The 19,864-nt window shown below is 36.3% G+C and overlaps 1 protein-coding gene across 1 annotated transcript; it reads right to left on the bottom strand.

Moving 5' to 3' along the window:
- Positions 1-444: 444 nt before the first annotated feature.
- Positions 445-18,400, bottom strand: LOC125646180 (adenosine deaminase 2-like). Its single transcript, XM_048872359.2, has 9 exons — positions 17,939-18,400; positions 10,479-10,628; positions 9,303-9,369; positions 8,271-8,481; positions 5,968-6,098; positions 3,692-3,897; positions 3,114-3,271; positions 2,780-2,982; positions 445-2,399 (listed from the first exon to the last, which is right to left on the bottom strand). The coding sequence occupies exons 1-9, from the start codon at positions 18,297-18,299 to the stop codon at positions 2,273-2,275; spliced, it is 1,614 nt and encodes a 537-aa protein (XP_048728316.2). The 5' UTR covers positions 18,300-18,400; the 3' UTR covers positions 445-2,272.
- Positions 18,401-19,864: the final 1,464 nt, after the last annotated feature.

A 19,864-nucleotide genomic window follows, 5' to 3' on the forward strand; every position in this document is an offset into this window, starting at 1 on the left:
GAATAATTTTTAATTATTTGATAGCAATTTCTTTATTTGATTCTTTTAATACCATGAATTATACGTTATTTAAATAAAACGTAACAATATAATATATCCTGATGTAGAAAAGTGACGTTACGAACGCAACGACGTGACGTCATGATGCACTTCCGTTGATCCATGCATGTTTCACTTTTAAAATATTTTGATATATTCTACAATAACAAGGTGGTTCTGATCAGTTGAATTTTCCCCAGCTATTCAGCATTATTGTCATTCAATCAAACCTCTCAAAAGTAGCATTTTTGTATGTAACGTCAACACGCAAAACAATAAGTCACAATTCAAAAGATACACCAAGCATTGTGTCTTTGAAATTTTGTACTTGGTTGGAGACAATCTGGATGTTTTCTCATATAATTCAATTTAGTAGAACAATCACATCACACTGATACAAGAAGCTTTTCATGAATATGATTAAGTTTATTATTTTATAATGTAGGCCCGCAGTAAGTTACGGTCGTCTTTACAAAACCAAAAATATTATAATCACCCAATCTGATTAAAATCAGACTTCTTAGATCCGCGCCGTAAAGATTGGAATTAGATTGTACATGTATAATCGCCCGCCTCGTGGTGGCCGATAATAAAGTACATCATGTATACTGTACGATAACCACTAACATACTTATTAAAGTCTCAAACAGTTTTATATACATGTATAAACATAAAACAATGTTTTATTGGAAACATGCATATTTTGGTGACGTAATATCAGTTTATTTTTAAATGAGAGCACGTGCAACGTCAGAGACTTTTTCCACTGACGTGTACACATTAAAATGCAGTTCTAATCAGATAGACTATTACATGTACCTGTAAAAACCTAAAGAGTACAAAGACAACCACATACATAAAGTTATATGTATAAAATATATATACGCACCCATACGAATAATAACATCTTCACACAACATTAACGTACTTAAATCACAATTCAAAATCTGGAACATGTTTTTCTCTTTTAAAAATAATGAAATATAAAATGCAAAAACTTATTCATACGTTGCAAAAAATACTACATAAAATGTGTCATGTTTTTAAAAACAATGAAATATATTAGTATATCGCTGCACAAACAGTACATAAGACAGAGTATGAGACAAAACTAGCGAATAAATTAAAAAAAAAAAAAAAAAAAAAAAATATATATATATATATATATATATATATATATATATATATATAGCCATAATACTAATTGTTTAAAATCAGATGTTGGAATAAATGGAATGTACTTTATATAAATACAATAGGTGGATAAAAGGACTTCCGGTTCATTTTGAGTTTTTTAAATATACATTTTTTTTGTGTATATATACATCATTCTTAAATAAAAAAAATATTGTGTACTTATATACATGTATCAACTGCAACTAAACCTGGGAAAATGCAATGCAATGGATTCATTGTACATACATTGTATCGGTCTCAGGCAAGCACTTGAAACTGAATAAGTCATCCATCCACACACATGCGTGCAACCCCAGCAAAGGGCTGCTAAAATGTTGAGGCACATCCTTTAATAAAACACAGAACAAACCAGCACCCATACAAGAAAAAACTGATTGAATGGCTTTTAGCGTTGTAGTGCTGTTTGTTCTGTCTTGTGTTTTACACTTAAAGGGGTGTGTCTTAGCTTTTTAAGCACCCACACCCCCAACTGAGACACACGTCTTTAGTTAAAACACAAAAGGAACACTCATTTGACATGCAGGAAATGAATGATTGAATGGCTTTTATTGCAGTAGTGCTGCTTGGGGTTTTTTTTGGGGGGGGGGTTACATTTAAATTTGTGTGTCTGAGCTTTTATGGCACATTTTTATTATTATATATATATATATCTGTAACGTGGCCTTTGCCCAAGTAGAATTTGCATAAATACCAATGTACAATCTATATTAGTTAAAAATAAATAAAAAAGTTTCTTATTTCGTTAAATGTTTCACAACAATGTTACATTATTAGAAAAGACCCAAATGTTATAGAAAATTCCGTAATGATTAATGATAAAATCGTGTAGAAGTTACCTGCACTATCTACAGTAATCTAAAGGTCTTCAATATAAACTATTAACAAAATACATACCTTAAATCAGCATGAATTTCATAATAACAAAACGTTAAATTAAAAAAAAAAAAGAAAACAAAACCAAGGGTTTCACAAACGTCTGATGACAAGTGGATTAACTAAACACACTGATCTCCCTTGACTGGTGGAGCTGATGTAATTAACCAAACACACTGATCTCCCCTGACTGGTTGAGCTGATGTAACGCCTGCTGTATAAACGCATTCCATTTTTGGCGCCACAAATTCATGGCTTTACCTTTCTCTACTGGGTTCATGGCACTGTATCTGTGGAAGAGTACCATACCAATATATACTGTGTAATCAGACAAATCTCTCTCTCTCTCTCTCTCTCTCTCTCTCTCTCTCTCTCTCTCTTGATTAATTATGCGACAGTTGATACATTTTCGAGGATTTCATAATGCCCCTGAATTTACATCTCCAATAATGTCCTATCTAGTTTGCTGTGGCTAAGTTTTGGAAACTTCGATAGAAAAATAAAATAAAAATTACCTCACAATATTCATCATCACATGGAAAATAATATTGCATTGATACGTTTCATAATGAGATCCCAAAAGTGTCTTTATTATATATATCATACTGTACTATTGAATTGTTAAATATTAAGGGAAAAAATTGTATATTTTGAGATTCAAAGAACCTACTGAATTGAATTCATGGACAACTTTTTCAAGAGTCGTAAATCAGTTGTCTCGCCTGCGAGTGCCATGAACGCCATGTAAAAGTCATAGGACAGACCCCGCGCGCCCCACACTGACGGGTCATCTGCGCTGATGACGACAGGGAAATCTGTTGCCACGAGATCGGCTGCTGGATGATTTCTTAGGTCGCTTACAAGGGCCAGTACCTACATGAAAAGGAATTCTCAGTTACTAGCAAGATTAATGAATACATGCATCGATCCAACGGAATTCAAATGCATTACCGATACACTACAGTACTTAGTCATCACTAATCTGACACAGCGCCATCTTGTACCTGGTTGGAGATAGGGTTTACTTCTATGGCAATTCCCCGTTCCTTCACAACTTTCATGACCTGTGGGTGCTTTGTCAGTGCGTACCCATGTCCAATTCTGCTTGTGTTGAGTAATACAGCATCTATCAGATTCCGGTCTGTTGGAGTTCCTTCCCAGTCTTTAAGTAAAATACACATACATGTACTTGATAATCATTTGTACACACAATACAGGGTATACCTCAAGATGATGGTAACCATGGTAACGCGTATGCTCATCACTCTGTCACTATATATTTTTCAAGGGAATAAAGAATACAAAAATAAGAGTCTGTTTAACTCTTGTGATATATATATATATGGATTATGCTAATAAGCCGTGAGGCTTAGAGCCAATCAACTACAACTCTCCAGATTACGGTGGAAGAGTGGTGATTTTCTGTGGTAGTTCACATTCTCGTGTTTACTGATGCCCGTATCATGGAAAACAACCGTTACGAAAATTATGCCTCGACGAAAATTAAGGAATTTACAGCAATTTTGAAAAAAAATAATATGAATTTGGTCCTAGTTTTGAGTGATGATGTGTAAGAGAATACCTGTTTCGCCGGCATGGAAAAAGTACGGAAGATCGATTGGTGGAATGTGTTCTGATGGGTACAGAAGAGCGTCTACATAGCTAATGAGGGGGACACCGGGGTCCTCCTGTCCAACCAAATCATAGCCAGCGAAGTGAGAGGGATACATCTGCCGGAAGCGCACAGCCTCCTTAACCTGATTCAGAACGTCTATTTCTGGTACAACCCTGTGTTAGAAAGGAAACCAGCGACTTACGTAAGTTTAACCTAACCAGTAGTTTCAAATTAGAAAGTTTTCAATACGCATATTATGGAGAGCATTTGTCACGAGTAGTTTCTACCAGTGACGGCAAACACAGCGGCGGATCCAGAGACCGACATTCGTACTAGTGTAGATAAATGCAGTGATTAATTTAAATTAGTATTGTGTTTAGATAATAGAGCGAAGCAAATATCACTAAAAAATAATGATCATAACTTCATATGTACATACATTTAATGAAAACAATATATGGCCAACTAGTTTTGTCAGAGTTCATTGCAGCTCGATTTACATTAGTTTGGTTTCATTTTGAGATTTGGATTTGATAATACTTTCGTGGAGCCACCAACTCCCTATAATGGGGTGATCGACATTTCTTATTGATCACCCCCTCCCCAACAAAAAGTTCATGGGCCACATAGCTCACCTGAGTCACCTTGGCCCTGATGTTGTTCAGCTGTTGTATATTTATTAATAAGTTTTTAAAAAAAAAAAAATCTTTATTCCCATGAAAATGTTTAGCCCCACACTGTGGACCCAGCCTATATAAACCTCAAAGGTCACAACGTAACCGTGATACAAGGTCAAAAGGTCAACAATCATAGTACGGAATGTAAAGTCTGGCCACAAGAAATTTTCATATACAAAATATGAAAGCCCTACCTAATATTACCTAGGTTTAACTTTTCTTAAGAGTAGATAAAACTTCAAGGTCAAAGTTACAACTTACCAGGTCAAAATCTTTGGTACGCGAGAGAAAGGTGTTGCCACAAGGAATGCACATATGAAATATGAGAGTCATAACACACACCATTCAAAAGTTATGAGCAAAATCAAAGTTTCGGACACATGGGACAAAACCAATAACACCACCCCCACCCCCGACTTTAGTATCGGGGCATAAATAAACTTGAAACCACATAACTTAGGAACATTTGCATTTTGATGTGATTTTGTGTAGCCCTGCTACCCCTGAAAAGAATTGGTTTTAATTAATTCCCTGTAAACAAAATAATACATTTAAGTGATTTGATCTCCTATTGTGGCTCCACCCTACCCCCTACCCCCACCCCCGTGGGGAGGACTGAATTGAACAAACTTGAGTTTGTACTACCTTTAAATGCACTAGTTTGTTGATATGACTAATCATGGCCCTGCTTATCTTGAGAACATTTTTCAGGATGTTTCTATATATTCCCATATACTAAACTTTGATCCCCTATTGTCGCCCTGCCCTACCCCGGGGATCATGATTTGAAAAAAAAAACCCACTTCAATCTGTACTACCTGAGAATGCTTGCATCTTATGCCTAATCACGGTCCTGATTCTTGAGAAGAGTTTAGAAATGTTTCCCTTTATATACCCATGTTAAACTCTGATCCCTACTGTGGTCTGCTGTTCTGGGGAAGAAGATGGTTTCCTATATATTCCCATGCAAAATTTTGATTCTGTATTGCGGACCCAACCTCCCCCCAGAGATCATGAGTTAAACAAACTTTAATCTACAGTACCTGGGGATGCTTGCATATTAACATCAATAACCACAGCCATGTTGTATTCTTAAGAAAAAGATTTGTATATAAAGATATTTTGAAACATGTAAAACTTTGATACTCTACTATGACCCCCACCCTACCCCCAAGATCCATGATTTGAACAAACTTGAATCTACACTATGTCCGGAAGCTTGCTTGTAAGTTTCAACTTTTCTGGTCCAGTGGTTATCAAGAAGATTTTTAAATGAGTCCATCCTATTTTTGCATATTCTTTATCATCTCCCTTTGAAGTGAGTATGGCTTCTCCTATGAACAAATTTGAATCACCTTTACCCAATGATGATTTGTGCCAAGTTTGATTGAAATTTATCCACTGGTTCTGGAGAAGTAGAAAATATTAAAAGTTTACGGACAGACAGCTGGACAAAAAATGATCAGAATACCTTCAGCTCAGAAAAGCTAACTAGAGGGGAGGGTGGGGGTCATTTACAAATGGTATCTACAGTATTACCGTTTATTCTAAGCTGTTTATTCTAACCTTATTCCTGAGTATATTACTTTTCCACCAGTAAATTCATTTTTATGATCAGCTACAAATTTCTCGAAAATGTCATTATAGGTTTTCATCACCCAATCCCTGTTCCGAGTGGTGCCGTCCAGCTCATAAACCTGCAGTCATTACAAATATCTACATTGTATTCTACATATTGATTGACTATTCATAATTTTTAAATATGTTTTGAAAAATTAGTGAAGAATATTTCAAATTAAAAGAGTAAGGAAATGATACATGTATCAAATTATTTGAACTATAATCAATAATTGACTTCCCTTTGTCAAATATATTTCAAAAATTGGATGCCATTTTAAAATGATTGATTTTTTTTCAATGTTAAATTTCAGAAAATTCTTAACAGTAAAAGTTTGAATCACAAGACTGTAAAATCACATTATTTGTATTTTTGATTGATTTCCCCCGTACTTAATTTCAAAAGAACATTTCTTGTTCTTGAATTCAATGCGCGAAAATGAAATCAGATCTGACTACCGTGTTCTAAAAACCCGCACTCATTTCTCCCTTGATGAACAGGGAACATCAGACTGACTGACAAATTGACAAAGTACAGGTAAAAGTGCACTTGATGTGTGAAATTTGGCGATTTTGATGAGGGAAAAAAAAAAACAACACCTCAGATATGATAAATCATTTCGAGGATTTGTGCTGAAATATTCGTGTGTTCTAAACGAGTATATTTAAATTTTCATATATCTTTTCTACAGAAGAGAATTCTTATCGGTATATACTGCAAATTATTACCATTTGCAATGTTTCTGCCTTTAATATACAATGTATCTAATATGTAACGATAACCGTTACCTAATGAACGCGTTGCAATTATAAATAGTCCTAAACAATGAGCGTATGTAGTACGTCTACAACTGGGAATTGCGACAGAAATGAAAGGAAAATGTAAATATTGAAGAAACAAATTTCATTTTTGAAAATATTTGAGATAAGGATGCGCTAACTCGCTTCATTATAAAAGTATGTGTGCTGGCGTGACAGTTCATACCTGGGCATGCATTTGTTCAAGAATGAAATTTATGTCTTAAAGGGAAAGGCAACCCTAACCACATAGTTGCTTTTATGAATAAAGTATCACTTACTAATATCGTAATTGACAGTCTTTAACTACAAAAATCCTTGCTTAACAATTAAATCAATATTAATCTATCATGTATTTTAAATTACCCGCCGCTAAGAGAGTGGCCATTGGAGTTTAATTTATGACGTCACACCGTCTATTCCGGTTTATTTCATCAGCAGCACTGTAAACATGACAAGTCACGATTTGAGCCCGTTCTTTCGCTAGAAGAAATTGAGAAAAGAAGACGTTCAGTCGAGTCGCAGACCAGGCAGACGGTACACGTTCTTCATACAAATGTCTCGAACCTCAACTTGTCATAACGCAAATGATGGATCCACAGTTTACGTAGTCTTTTCTTTTCAAATGACTTGGTTAAATCGGGATTTTCGAAAACTAACCTTTTTTTCACATCTCCCCTTCGCATTAGTGTAATTAACTGCTTGGCAGGAAGGCATCAACCTATTTATTCGTAACATCTACCACATGCACATATTTGATTATCTCGCCGGTGCTTGGGTTCAGCCCCCCCCCCCCCCCGCCCCCCCCCCCCCCCTCCGAATAAGCTACATGAGTTGATTTAATTAATTTTTAGTTGAAAATATTTCTAATGTATGTCACCAACTTCTTGCATACCCATAAAGTTCAAAATAGTTCAAAATAAGCCCTTTAAAAAAAAAAATACCCTAGGCCACTGCTGTTATAATAACCAGAGAGGGTAATTTTTCTTTTCTTAAAAAGGACTTATTTTGGACTTTATGGGTATGCAAGACGTTGTTGACATGCATAAGAAATATTTTCAAGAAAGAAAAAATTAAATCAACTCGTGTAGCTTATTCGGAGGGGGCTGAACCCAAGCACCTGTGGATGATCTTAGAATCTCATCAAAACCGGAACAGACGGTGTGACGTCAAAATTATTGATTTTTGTGGTCTTTAATACAAAAGAGTTGCACATCATGTCCGCCTCTATAGATCGCGGGAATTTCAATTTTTGACGTTTTCAAATTAGTACTGAAGCATATATAGGCCATATATCAACAGAAATGTATGACAAATTTTTATCATATGATTAATCCTATTATTTATCATGTAAAAATCTTTTGAGTTGCCTTTCCCTTTAATTACACTACATATTGCTTGTGAGGCATACAGGAGCGAAGTGAAAAAATACTAGAATCGTGAGTCTAAACAACCTGTGGCAGGAGTCCTCGGAATTCAAGATACTGGACATTGTCCAAGTTAAATTCGCTCAGGGCTTCGTAGAAATAGTCTGTGAACACTGGTGTGTAGTTGATAAGACCGTTCGCTTGGTTCAGGACTTGTAGGAAACGTGCCCAAACAACATCAATGGTCGGATAAGCTTTCACAGGGTCCGGTGTAATCAAGGACATGTTCATATACAACCTACAATCAAACCACGTTCATATACAACCTACAATCAAACACCCGGTTCTTGAAATAATTCTATTTGTTCTAGTTGATAGTTACTAAGGTGCTTGAATTCACGACACAAAAAAATCACATAGATTGAGAGGAACACTTAAAATCTTGAAAAGTTAAGTGTAGGTACGTAATTTTCACTGTCAAGTGATTATTTTAAAACTCAAGTTCTACTCTCTGATGGGAGCACCACGATATACATAAATAACAAGTTCTACTCTCTGATGGGAGCACCACGATAGACATAAATAACAAGTTCTAATCTCTAATGGGAGCATCACGATATACATAAATAACAAGTTCTAATCTCTAATGGGAGCACCACGATAGACATAAATAACAAGTTCTAATCTCTAATGGGAGCACCACGATAGACATAAATAACAAGTTCTAATCTCTGATGGGAGCACCACGATATACATAAATAACAAGTTCTAATCTCTAATGGGAGCACCATGATAATTACATGTATATGATTCTTACATTTTCATCTATCAATACCTGAATATTCAAGAACAAATATTGTACTAATTTCGGCTGAGATTCGACTCGGCTGTATGCGTACGTGAGCGCGCTCGTGTGTGTGTGTGTTTTTGTGGGGTTGGGGGTTGGGGTTGGGGGGGTGTGTGCGTGCGTGCGTGCGTGTGTGTGTGTGTGTGTGTGTGTGTGTGTGTGTGTGTGTGTGCGGATTTAGTAGCCATAAATCCCCATATGCATGTATACATTTAACCCAACAGAATTAAATGTTTATATCCCAGACTTAAGGAAGAGGAGATAGTGCTTACATGTTATCAAATTCATCTATACTGCGTGCCTTTTGTCGCTCTGTCTTCACAGATTTCCATGGGCAATCTACAATATTTTATAAAATATTTATATTACATTTCATCGTCATTTTCTTCATTAAAATTGGGAATTCTACACTAAAACTGATACAGAAGTGTGAACGTCGTGTGACGTCACAAAGCTAAACTATCCTATATGCATCGCGTTCAAACAAAGCAAACACGGTTGTTCTGATCTGAGGATGGTTGGGTTGACGGCCCCTCCATGATCAATATTGATATGACACAACATGCAGGGGGTGTAATCTAAACTTAGCTGCAATAATGTAGCCCTATCCGATTTTTGTTTATTCTGACGTTTTTGGGATAGCCCCCCCCCCCCCCCCCCTCCCAAATCGGAGAGGGCTATATTATTGCAGCTAATCTAAACTATGTATTAATTACCAAAACGTATCGACATGTTTATATCAAAACAGCTTTAGAGGATTCATGTTTTTATTTATTTATTTATTTATTTTTTTTTTCACAATCTGGAAGACAGGTCTCTGTGTCTTTAATTACGAGCGTTCTGTACATTATAATTTACAATTAAGGGTACCGAATTCGATGCTAAAAGATCATTGTATTTGAAAATCACATAGAATGAATGCCGAAAAGTGAGCGCAGAAAATTTCGTATCGCGTGTTAGTATTTTGCAATTGTTGCTCACCAACGAGGCGATATTTAAGGAGTATGCTACACCAGAGAAATTTGATGTGGAGGATATGTATTTTGAAACTGAAAACTTTCAAATTTTCTTTATTCAGTCAAAATAAGCAGTTTTAGTAGATTGCAATCTGACAAAACTCCTGCTGGACTCGAACCCGCGATCTACAGTTCAACAGCCGAAGTGCTAACCTACTCAACTAGGCGATGGATTTAGAAATGAATAGACAAATATTGCTAATATTTATATTTTCATCCATGCTTTAAAAGGAAGTCAGCCATTATGACGATGTAGAGTACCTCCTTAAAAAACCCCAGTGCATAACATACAACTAGCGATGGCAGCAAATGTAACCGCTTTGCAGACGCTGGTGATGATCACGGTAAAACATTCCTATACATCCTTGAACCATTTTTAGGGGGGGGGGGTGGCTGTAAAAACTTGTCATGTTTTTTAAAATAACAACATACCTGGATTATCAGGGGGCGTGCCCCCAAAGAACTTGAAATACACAGCGTGTTTGACAGTTGTGCACATAAAGCAATGATCTCTGTATGTGGCGTTCTTGACCAGCCATTTCAAATCCACCATGGAACAGTCATGAAGATGAAGCGCAGCCCCTGAAACACAAAACTAACAGGTATGTTACTAAGTCTATCTGGAGGAAATAGTGGGCGTGTTCATTGCAGGTGCATTGTTCAAATGAAAATGTCATGGAATGAATTATCTTGTTGTGGAAGTTAACCTTCCTTTCGTTTCCATATCGTATTCCCTCAGTTTTTCGGAGCATGAAAAACTGTATGTACAAATACACACCAAAAAAGATTACACAACTAATGAAATGAAATGTAGATAAAAAAAAATCTTCAGAATTATGATTGATTTCATTTCTTAGTATAATAACCAAGTCCAAAGTAAAAATACACTTATAAAAAGTTCTTGGATTGAAAAACAAAATAGTGTACCGATTATATGAGACATTTTTCTGTAATATCAAAAGTGATTATGGTCTGCTGATACATAAATTTAAACGAGAGAGAGAGAGAGAGAGAGAGAGAGAGAGAGAGAGAGAGAGAGAGAGAGAGGTACATTTAACAGGTATACATGTACATGTATACCATAATTATGGTGTTTTCAAACTTTTCACAATGCAAATGAAAACTATAACAATTTCATGAAAATCCACACAGGATGCATGTACAGTGTTGAATTTGGCCACAATTTCTCCCTCAAGAAGCGTAAGAGTGAATTTGCATTTCAGCTGGTTTGGTGCACCGTGACTTACGTCAGAGCTAAACGGAGGTAAAACAGTTTTCAGGACTTTTTTCCATCACGGAGAGCTATCAATACTTATAAGTAAGTATAAGCAGCGATGGTGGCATTCTATATTTACCAACAGTTCGAACTGAATATGATATTTATATATATAAACGGTCTTTTTAAGATATCTTCTACAATTTTATGGAATCAGTTGCCTGAGTCTGTCAGAAGCTGTGTTTCTATTACATCTTTTAAATCAGCATATTTGCTGCATTATAACTCAAACATGTGATAATTAATCTATTGATATGTATATGTTTATTTTTCCCCAGTGTTATCGTGTGTATATTTTATGTATATATTCTATATTAGGTTATCTATTTTTCTATTCTCTCATTTATCTGTCTGAATAGGTTTTATACAAGACCACGATGTAAACTAGTCATTTATACTAATTGTGCTGTCTTGTCTAAATAAAGAATTCATTATATTATTATAAACTACCCTGAAATAGCAAAAATGAGAGTAAAGTGGCGGGACACGCTTTGGCGGATCAAAGCCAGTTTTCTCCTCTTTAAAATGTCAACTTGAGATAATACGATATGAAGTCCATCTGTTGTTTATCGATGCTTGATTTTGATCTTACAGAAGAAATAAGTTTTGATAATTGTTGAATAAAGAAAATATGGCTGTTCGTTTCTTTAATCAGTGATTTTAGTCTTAAATTATCAGCCTTTCGGAAATTTCCAGATAGAAGCGCCTAGAATGAGGCAACATCATAGACGCCTAGGTCTATAACCAATCGCACATTCTCGGGCCTTTCTGACAAGTCGAGAAGCTGCGACTGGTTTTCAACAGCATAAAAACTGCGAAGGTGTTCAATATTAGTTACACTTATAATAGTTTTGACTAGGCCCATATTTATCATTTTATGAAGATTAATAATCATATTACTTAATACACATCTCATTCAACGAAGGACACTCCCCTTCCAAGACCAACGATCTGACACATCAATAAACTTTTAAGCACGGCATTCATCTGATATTTTCGATGTCTTTATTTCTTTCCTTGATTGTAGAAATCACTGTTACGAATTTTTGTAAAAATTATTAACAATCATTGTTATGTACAAATAATAAGCACAAAAAAGTTGTTTATTTTGGTTGAACACGTTTTGTGATGATACAGATCTTGAAAGTAAGTAAAATGTCGAAAATACGGAAACTGTCCAATATGTTAGATATCGAAAGGTCCAGGACTGTTCTGGGAAGTTTTCGTCTTATAATTCTAAAGTTAAAAAACATTTTACCAAAATCAGGTTGTACACGACCTGGCAATGCCCAGGAATGGCCACTGCTTATAATAAGACAGATTTTCTGTTTGTCATTCATATAGTGCATTATGTTTTCGATTAGATCTATTACGTTTCATGAAAAGAAACGACGTACATACTAATAATTTTGTCTTTAAATTGTCGCACTGACAAAAATTACCATTAGAAACACATTCGCAATCTACTGAGTTTCAAATTTTGAAATTATGAACGACGGCTCGCGCATTTTGTCTTTGGTCAACTATTCGGCATGGTGGATTACAACTGCATTCCTAAAATATCATTATCTAACTTTCAATTCGGACCGGAGAGAAATCATTTTTCTCTCATATCTACGTATGTAAGATACAGATATTCTATGAAAGAAAGGTATGTAAGATTATAAGACTCTCTTATGAGTAGCCATGAAATATAAGGTGATTCCACCCGAGGGTTGCAAAAAAGCTGTGAAACCCGAGGCTTTGCCGAGGGTTTTACCGCTTTTTTGCAACCCCGAGGGTGGAATCACCTTAATATTTCATGGCAACTCATAAGAGAGTACTTTTCTCTCATATTTCTAGAGTTTTCCGTTTTTCTTGTGCCTAGCGACGCCATTTTGAGAATTTTTCAATTAATTAATTTTTCGCTCTACATTAAAAATAACATCATAATCGAATTCTACGACCTTCATTTTGGCAACTACGTTGCCGACAAAAAATCGGCCGACGAGTGTATAAGTGAATTGTATTAGAGTTATTCCTCTTTGAATAAATCAATAATCAGGGTGCGTGACGTAACTCGACAGTCATCAGCGCGAAACATTTTGACAGACCTAATCAGAATATGCATTCACAACAGCACGGGTTTTTTTTTTTGGTTTTTTTTCTTAGAGGAGCATTGATATTGATATTAATTGAGCAGTTATTTAATGACGAGTGTGTGAAGAGGAATTCCAAGTGGTTTTTGTTGGTGAATATGGGCATGGCTAGACTTTCGTTTTTCACACGTGTAAGGACTCGAGTCTCATGGACATTGAAGGCACTTATTTCATCTGAGACATGGACAGTAGACGTTGACAGAGTGAATGTGGAGGTAGGCCTAGAAGTAATAGACCGTGTGGGCTGGGTTTCTGTGAAATGGCATAATGCACCGGATGACATCTAGGTGTATGAGGAATTTGTGACTGTTGTTGAGTGTGCAGTAATTGTTCAAGGAATGTGTATTTTTGTGTCCGGTCACATACACCTGGATATTATCAGGGACATTACAATCTGTCATTTTTTGTACAAGAGCTTTGCAGACGCTAGTGTTCGTCAATCGAGGGGTATTCCCAATCGAGGCGAGGTAAGTTGCAAGCTAGTTGTGTATTGATTATGACGTCATGGGATATGTAAGATAAACGTCACGTGATATGAAAGATAGAAATATCTTACATACCTTTCTTACATAGAATATCTGTATCTTACATACGTAGATATGAGAGAAAGAAATTTCTCTCATATCTACGTATGTAAGATACAGATATTCTATGAAAGAAAGATATGTAAGATATTTCTATCTTACATATCCCGTGACGTCATAATCAATACACAACTAGCTTGCAACTTACCTCGCCTCGATTGACGAACACTAGCGTCTGCAAAGCTCTTGTACAAAAAATGACAGATTGTAATGTCCCTGATAATCTCCAGGTGTATGTGACCGGACACAAAAATACACATTACTGCACACTCAACAACAGTCACAAATTCCTCATACACCTATGTCATCCGGTGCATTATGCCCGTTCACAGAAACCCAGCCCACACGGTCTATTACTTCTAGGCCTACCTCCACATTCACTCTGTCAACGTCTACTGTCCATGTCTCAGATGAAACAAGTGCCTTCAATGTCCATGAGACTCGAGTCCTTGCACGCGTGAAAAACGAAAGTCTAGCCATGCCCATATTCACCAACAAAAACCACTTGGAATTCCTCTTCACACACTCGTCATTAAATAACTGCTCAATTAATATCAATATCAATGCTCCTCTAAGAAAAAAAACCAAAAAAAAAAAAACCCGTGCTGTTGTGAATGCATATTCTGATTAGGTCTGTCAAAATGTTTCGCGCTGATGACTGTCGAGTTACGTCACGCACCCTGATTATTGATTTATTCAAAGAGGAATAACTCTAATACAATTCACTTATACACTCGTCGGCCGATTTTTTGTCGGCAACGTAGTTGCCAAAATGAAGGTCGTAGAATTCGATTATGATGTTATTTTTAATGTACAGCGAAAAATTAATTAATTGAAAAATTCTCAAAATGGCGTCGCTAGGCACAAGAAAAACGGAAAACTCTAGAAATATGAGAGAAAAATACTCTCTTATGAGTTGCCATGAAATATTAAGGTGATTCCACCCTCGGGGTTGCAAAAAAGCGGTAAAACCCTCGGCAAAGCCTCGGGTTTCACAGCTTTTTTGCAACCCTCGGGTGGAATCACCTTATATTTCATGGCTACTCATAAGAGAGTCTTATATTCTCTCATATCTACGTATGTAAGATACAGATATTCTATGAAAGAAAGGTATGTAAGATATTTCTATCTTTCATATCACATGACGTTTATCTTACATATCCCGTGACGTCATAATCAATACACAACTAGCTTGCAACTTGCCTCGCCTCGATTGACGAACACTAGCGTCTGCAAAGTTCTTGTACAAAAAATGACAGATTGTAATGTCCCTGATAATCTCCAGGTGTATGTGACCCGACACAAAAACACACATTCCTTGAACAATTACTGCACACTCAACAACAGTCACAAATTCCTCATACACCTATGTCATCCTGTGCATTAGGCCCTATGCCAGTTCACAGAAACCCAGCCCACACGGTCTATTACTTCTAGGTCTACCTCCACATTCACTCTGTCAACGTCTACTGTCCGTGTCTCAGGTGAAATAAGTGCCTTCAATGTCCATGAGACTCGAGTCCTTGCACGCGTGGAAAACGAAAGTCTAGCCATGCCCATATTCATCAACAAAAACCACTTGGAATCTCTCTTCACACACTCGTCATTAAATAACTGCTCAATTAATATCAATATCAATGCTCCTCTAAGAAAAAAAATGTGCAGTTGTGGATTCATATTCTGATTAAGTCTGTCAAAATGTTTCGCGCTGATGGACTGTCGAGTTACGTCACGCATCACCCTGATTATTGATTTATTCAAAGAGGAATAACTCTAATATCATTCACTTATACACTCGTCGCCGATTTTTTGTCGGCAACGTAGTTGCCAAAATGAAGGTCGTAGAATTCAATTCTGGTGTTATTTTTTATGTACAGCGAAAAATTAATTAATTGGAAAATTCTCAAAATGGCGTCGCTTGGCACAAGGAAAACGGAGAACTCTAGAAATATGAGAGAAAAATACTCTCTTATGAGTTGCCATGAAATATTAAGGTGATTCCACCCTCGGGGTTGCAAAAAAGCGGTAAAACCCTCGGCAAAGCCTCGGGTTTCACAGCTTTTTTGCAACCCTCGGGTGGAATCACCTTATATTTCATGACTACTCATAAGAGAGTGTTATAATCTTACATAAGGAACATTTAATTTGGAGCTCCAAGTGACTTCCTGATAATCAAGTTTTATTTACTGTATATGATATAAATAAACATAACTAATGCACGCACAGGGCCGTAAATTAACCTTCAATTTGGAGGAGGCAGGAAATTAGGCAGGGGTCTGGGGGCCGCCCAGGCCCCCAGACGCTGAGCACATTTTGTGCACACTGAACACTTTTCGTGCAAAATCCTTGATTCTAGGGCCTTCTAAGATGTTACTTGACTAACTCATTCTAAAAGAAAGATTTGGAATGCTTTTTAAGGGAGGTATCATGTTCTTAGTTATTGGAAACAACATAAATTCTAATGAACTTTAAATTTTAATTTTTTTTGGCTCAAAAGTTGGAGGAGGCAGCTGCCTCCTCCGCCTCCATGTAATTTACGGCCCTGACGCAATTATTCAAAAATCGTTCTTAAGAAGGTATCGTTCATTCAATCCACGTGCACAACAATTCAAATATGCATTCAACTGTGATTTCTCCGCGATTGCCCTGGATTTCAAACGAGCGTGTGCTGTCGAATACCGTTTTCGGTCTATTTAATCAGCATCAGACCTGTCTCACCGTTACACTTACCATGGTTAGAGACACAGGCACTCGACGTTTTAAATATATATAATTTAAAAAAATGTCTTCCTGTAAACATAATATTAACTTATGTTTACAGGAAGACATTTTTTTTTTATTATAGATATTTAAAACTTCGAGTGCCTGTGATTAGAGAAGATATCTTATTTCAGTTAGATTGCGTTTGCGGTACTCTTGTTCCAATTTATCACGTTGCTGAATACAAATTCAAGGAATGGTGTAGCCGTAGATGTACGTTTTAGTCTTTGATAAAACCTCAGCACACTATTTCACAAATTCTATCACATATTTTGTTTTTAGTATTGAGTGTCCCGAAAGACGGTTTTCTTACAAGAATTGTATGTTACATGTAGAAACACACCGCACGTTGTGTGTTACGTTTTTGGGGTCTCAGTCGAAGGACCGCCCCATTTAGTCGCCTCTTACGACAAGCAAGGGATACTGAAGACCTATTAATTCTAACCCCGATCTGGGCCACGGGATCCATTAAATACGTTCTCATAGGTAGTTACCATGTTTAAAAACTTGTATGCTTTAAATGCAGTTTTACTTCCTTACTATTTAGTTTTCAGTCTGAATAATGGGAAAACCGTTAAAAGCTCCTTTAATTCTCTGTCACTCGATAACCTATATATATTATAATATACGTATGTGTGGCACACAGCCATATGACTATCTAACACGTGTTAGCTCTCATAATGTTTGAATCACGTATATATAGGAGCGACGTCGTTACACTGTACAATATACTCGGTAATTCCATTGATATGGTACTTTTCAACTCAGACATTGTATACTCGTATGCATTCAGTGACAGTTTATCTTATTCAGTCATGCGGTACCAATAGCTATAGCTCTCTCATTTCCTGTAATTACGTTGACTAATTCAACGACAGATTCATCTAGCTGCGGCAATCAAAATAGCCAAATTTACGCCTCAACATTACTTCACCCTTACTTATTTTTACTACGAGAGAGAGAGAGAGAGAGAGAGAGAGAGAGAGAGAGAGAGAGAGAGAGAAAGAAAGAAAGAGAGAGAGAGAACGAGAGAGCAGGCGTTTTTATGTTTTACAGTACAGTGATGGTAAGCTTAATGTTTTTCCTCCTTTCTGTCTACGATATATCACACAGTCATACTGATCACTTACATACCTTTGGGCATTAATTTTATCATCTGAAAGACTTGACTTTTCTCCACCAGTGGCTTGCCAGTCAGGAAACTAACACTAGGAGGAAAGGGTTTACCATTCTGAACTCTCGATTCGTTTATCTCCAGTTGCTTGTATTTCATAAGTTTTTGGTTTACTTTTTGTTCTTGGTTATTCAGCACAATGTCGTGACCGATTCTCATATTGCTCTCAGCAAATATCATTTCATTGCGAGCTCTGATGTACGTATTTTTGTCTCTAAAATCACGGATGAGTGGCTTAACGTCAAATTCCTTCGACAATTCAAAGGACGAACAAAGCCCATTGTTTAACAATAAGAGTAAGCACAGTATACGTACATCCATCGCTGGACCACAACTCAGCTGTTCCTCAGGCTTTCGTTGTTTATAAATATACAGGAAGAACCTTTTGACCTATCGACCCCGATGATAACCTGTGTATAGTAAATGCAAAAACCAAATAGTACAATTTGAATAGATCCGCAATTCTCCAATAAAAAAGTGTAAATGAATTACACATATACAGTGCATTCTATTGAAAATCCATGAATATATCTACATTCACCAGTACCTTTATTGATTGCTGATGAACTGTGACAATGATTTGGCAACATTAAAAAGAATCAAGTTAAATCTCAAAGAGTGGCGAAGAAAAATTAAGTGTTTAGTTCATCTATAGACTATTTAATGCATTAATTTATTATAGATAGACTATTTAATGTATTAATTTATTATAGATAGACTATTTAATGTATTAATTTATTATAGGTAGGAGGAGTGTGTGTATGAGAACAAGTATTTCCCCCAGAAATAGTAATCGAACTCAATTCAGACTTTTAAGAAGAAATTATTTTCATCTATCAATGATTTATGAATATATAAGGGCATAAAATTCACATTTTCCCGTGATTCAGGTTCATATATTTTATATGTAATGCATGTACATGTATCAGAACATGTCACAGGCAAAAAAAAAAAAAAAAAAAAAAATCAAAAAAAAAAAAAATCGAGCGAGCTAATCAAATGGTGCTTGCAGTAGTGTATGCATATGAATTATGCAAAACAGTCTCTAATAAATGACTTCGTTCATGAAGTACTTAGAATGATGATCCATGCATCAAAGGACATCATTGGAAATAAGCTTAATTTCGAGTTTTCACGGATTATCCTTGGTGTGTACATGTATATGTATATACCGAATAAACATTCCATTTACTTTAGGAGAAAATTAAATCGTATTGTTTACAATAGCATCAGTTTAGGTAGATTAACGAGTCCTCATCAAAATGGACATTTAATCGCAACGAGGTTATATATATAAAACGTTCTAGCATATAGTATAGCTTGCGAAGATTATGAAACACGTGCCTGTGAGCCAGTCCCCCCCCCCCCCCCCCCCCCCCCCCCATAGCGAGGCTTCCCCCTTTACTTTAGTATCTGGAGTAGTCCTTTTCGCTATAATTTACAGCTGTTTATTGAACTACAAGCACAGTGTCTTGTATGCACTTTTAATTTAGTTTACCACAACATAATGTTTGGAAATAAGGTACCTTTAGAAAGACCGATTTTTATATTATCTAACAATTAATATTTTCATATTTTTTTTATATCCGATCGAGGGACAACATAACTTTAAAGTGTTACAAATATAAACAGTCTATATGATCATAAGTTGATTTCTATCATGACCCGCAATCAGGAGTGGATGCAAGGTTTCAGATTAATTAGGGGAGTGAAGAGCATGGAGCAATTCTCAAAGGCAACAATTACAATGGGTCTGAAGAGTTCGCGGTTATATGCCTCCAGTGTGTCCATGGCCAAGCTCTGGTGGGGCATGGGATGAAATCCCTGCTGTTACAGAATAGACCCCCTTCAGTAGGTCCCCCTCTGGAGAATCTACGCTATGTCCG

The sequence above is a fragment of the Ostrea edulis genome, chromosome 6 (assembly GCF_947568905.1).
Source record: "Ostrea edulis chromosome 6, xbOstEdul1.1, whole genome shotgun sequence".
Classification (NCBI taxonomy): Eukaryota; Metazoa; Mollusca; class Bivalvia; order Ostreida; family Ostreidae; genus Ostrea; species Ostrea edulis.

Bases quoted from the DNA above. Each gene is read 5' to 3' on its own strand.
- LOC125646180 (XM_048872359.2), bottom strand. From the start codon at position 18,299: ATGGATGTACGTATACTGTGCTTACTCTTATTGTTAAACAATGGGCTT. The intron at 9,370-10,478 runs GTATGTTGTTAT...AAAATATTGTAG, and splicing joins CACGCCCCCTGATAATCCAG to ATTGCCCATGGAAATCTGTG. The intron at 8,482-9,302 runs GTAAGCACTATC...GTTTGATTGTAG, and splicing joins ATAGATGAATTTGATAACAT to GTTGTATATGAACATGTCCT.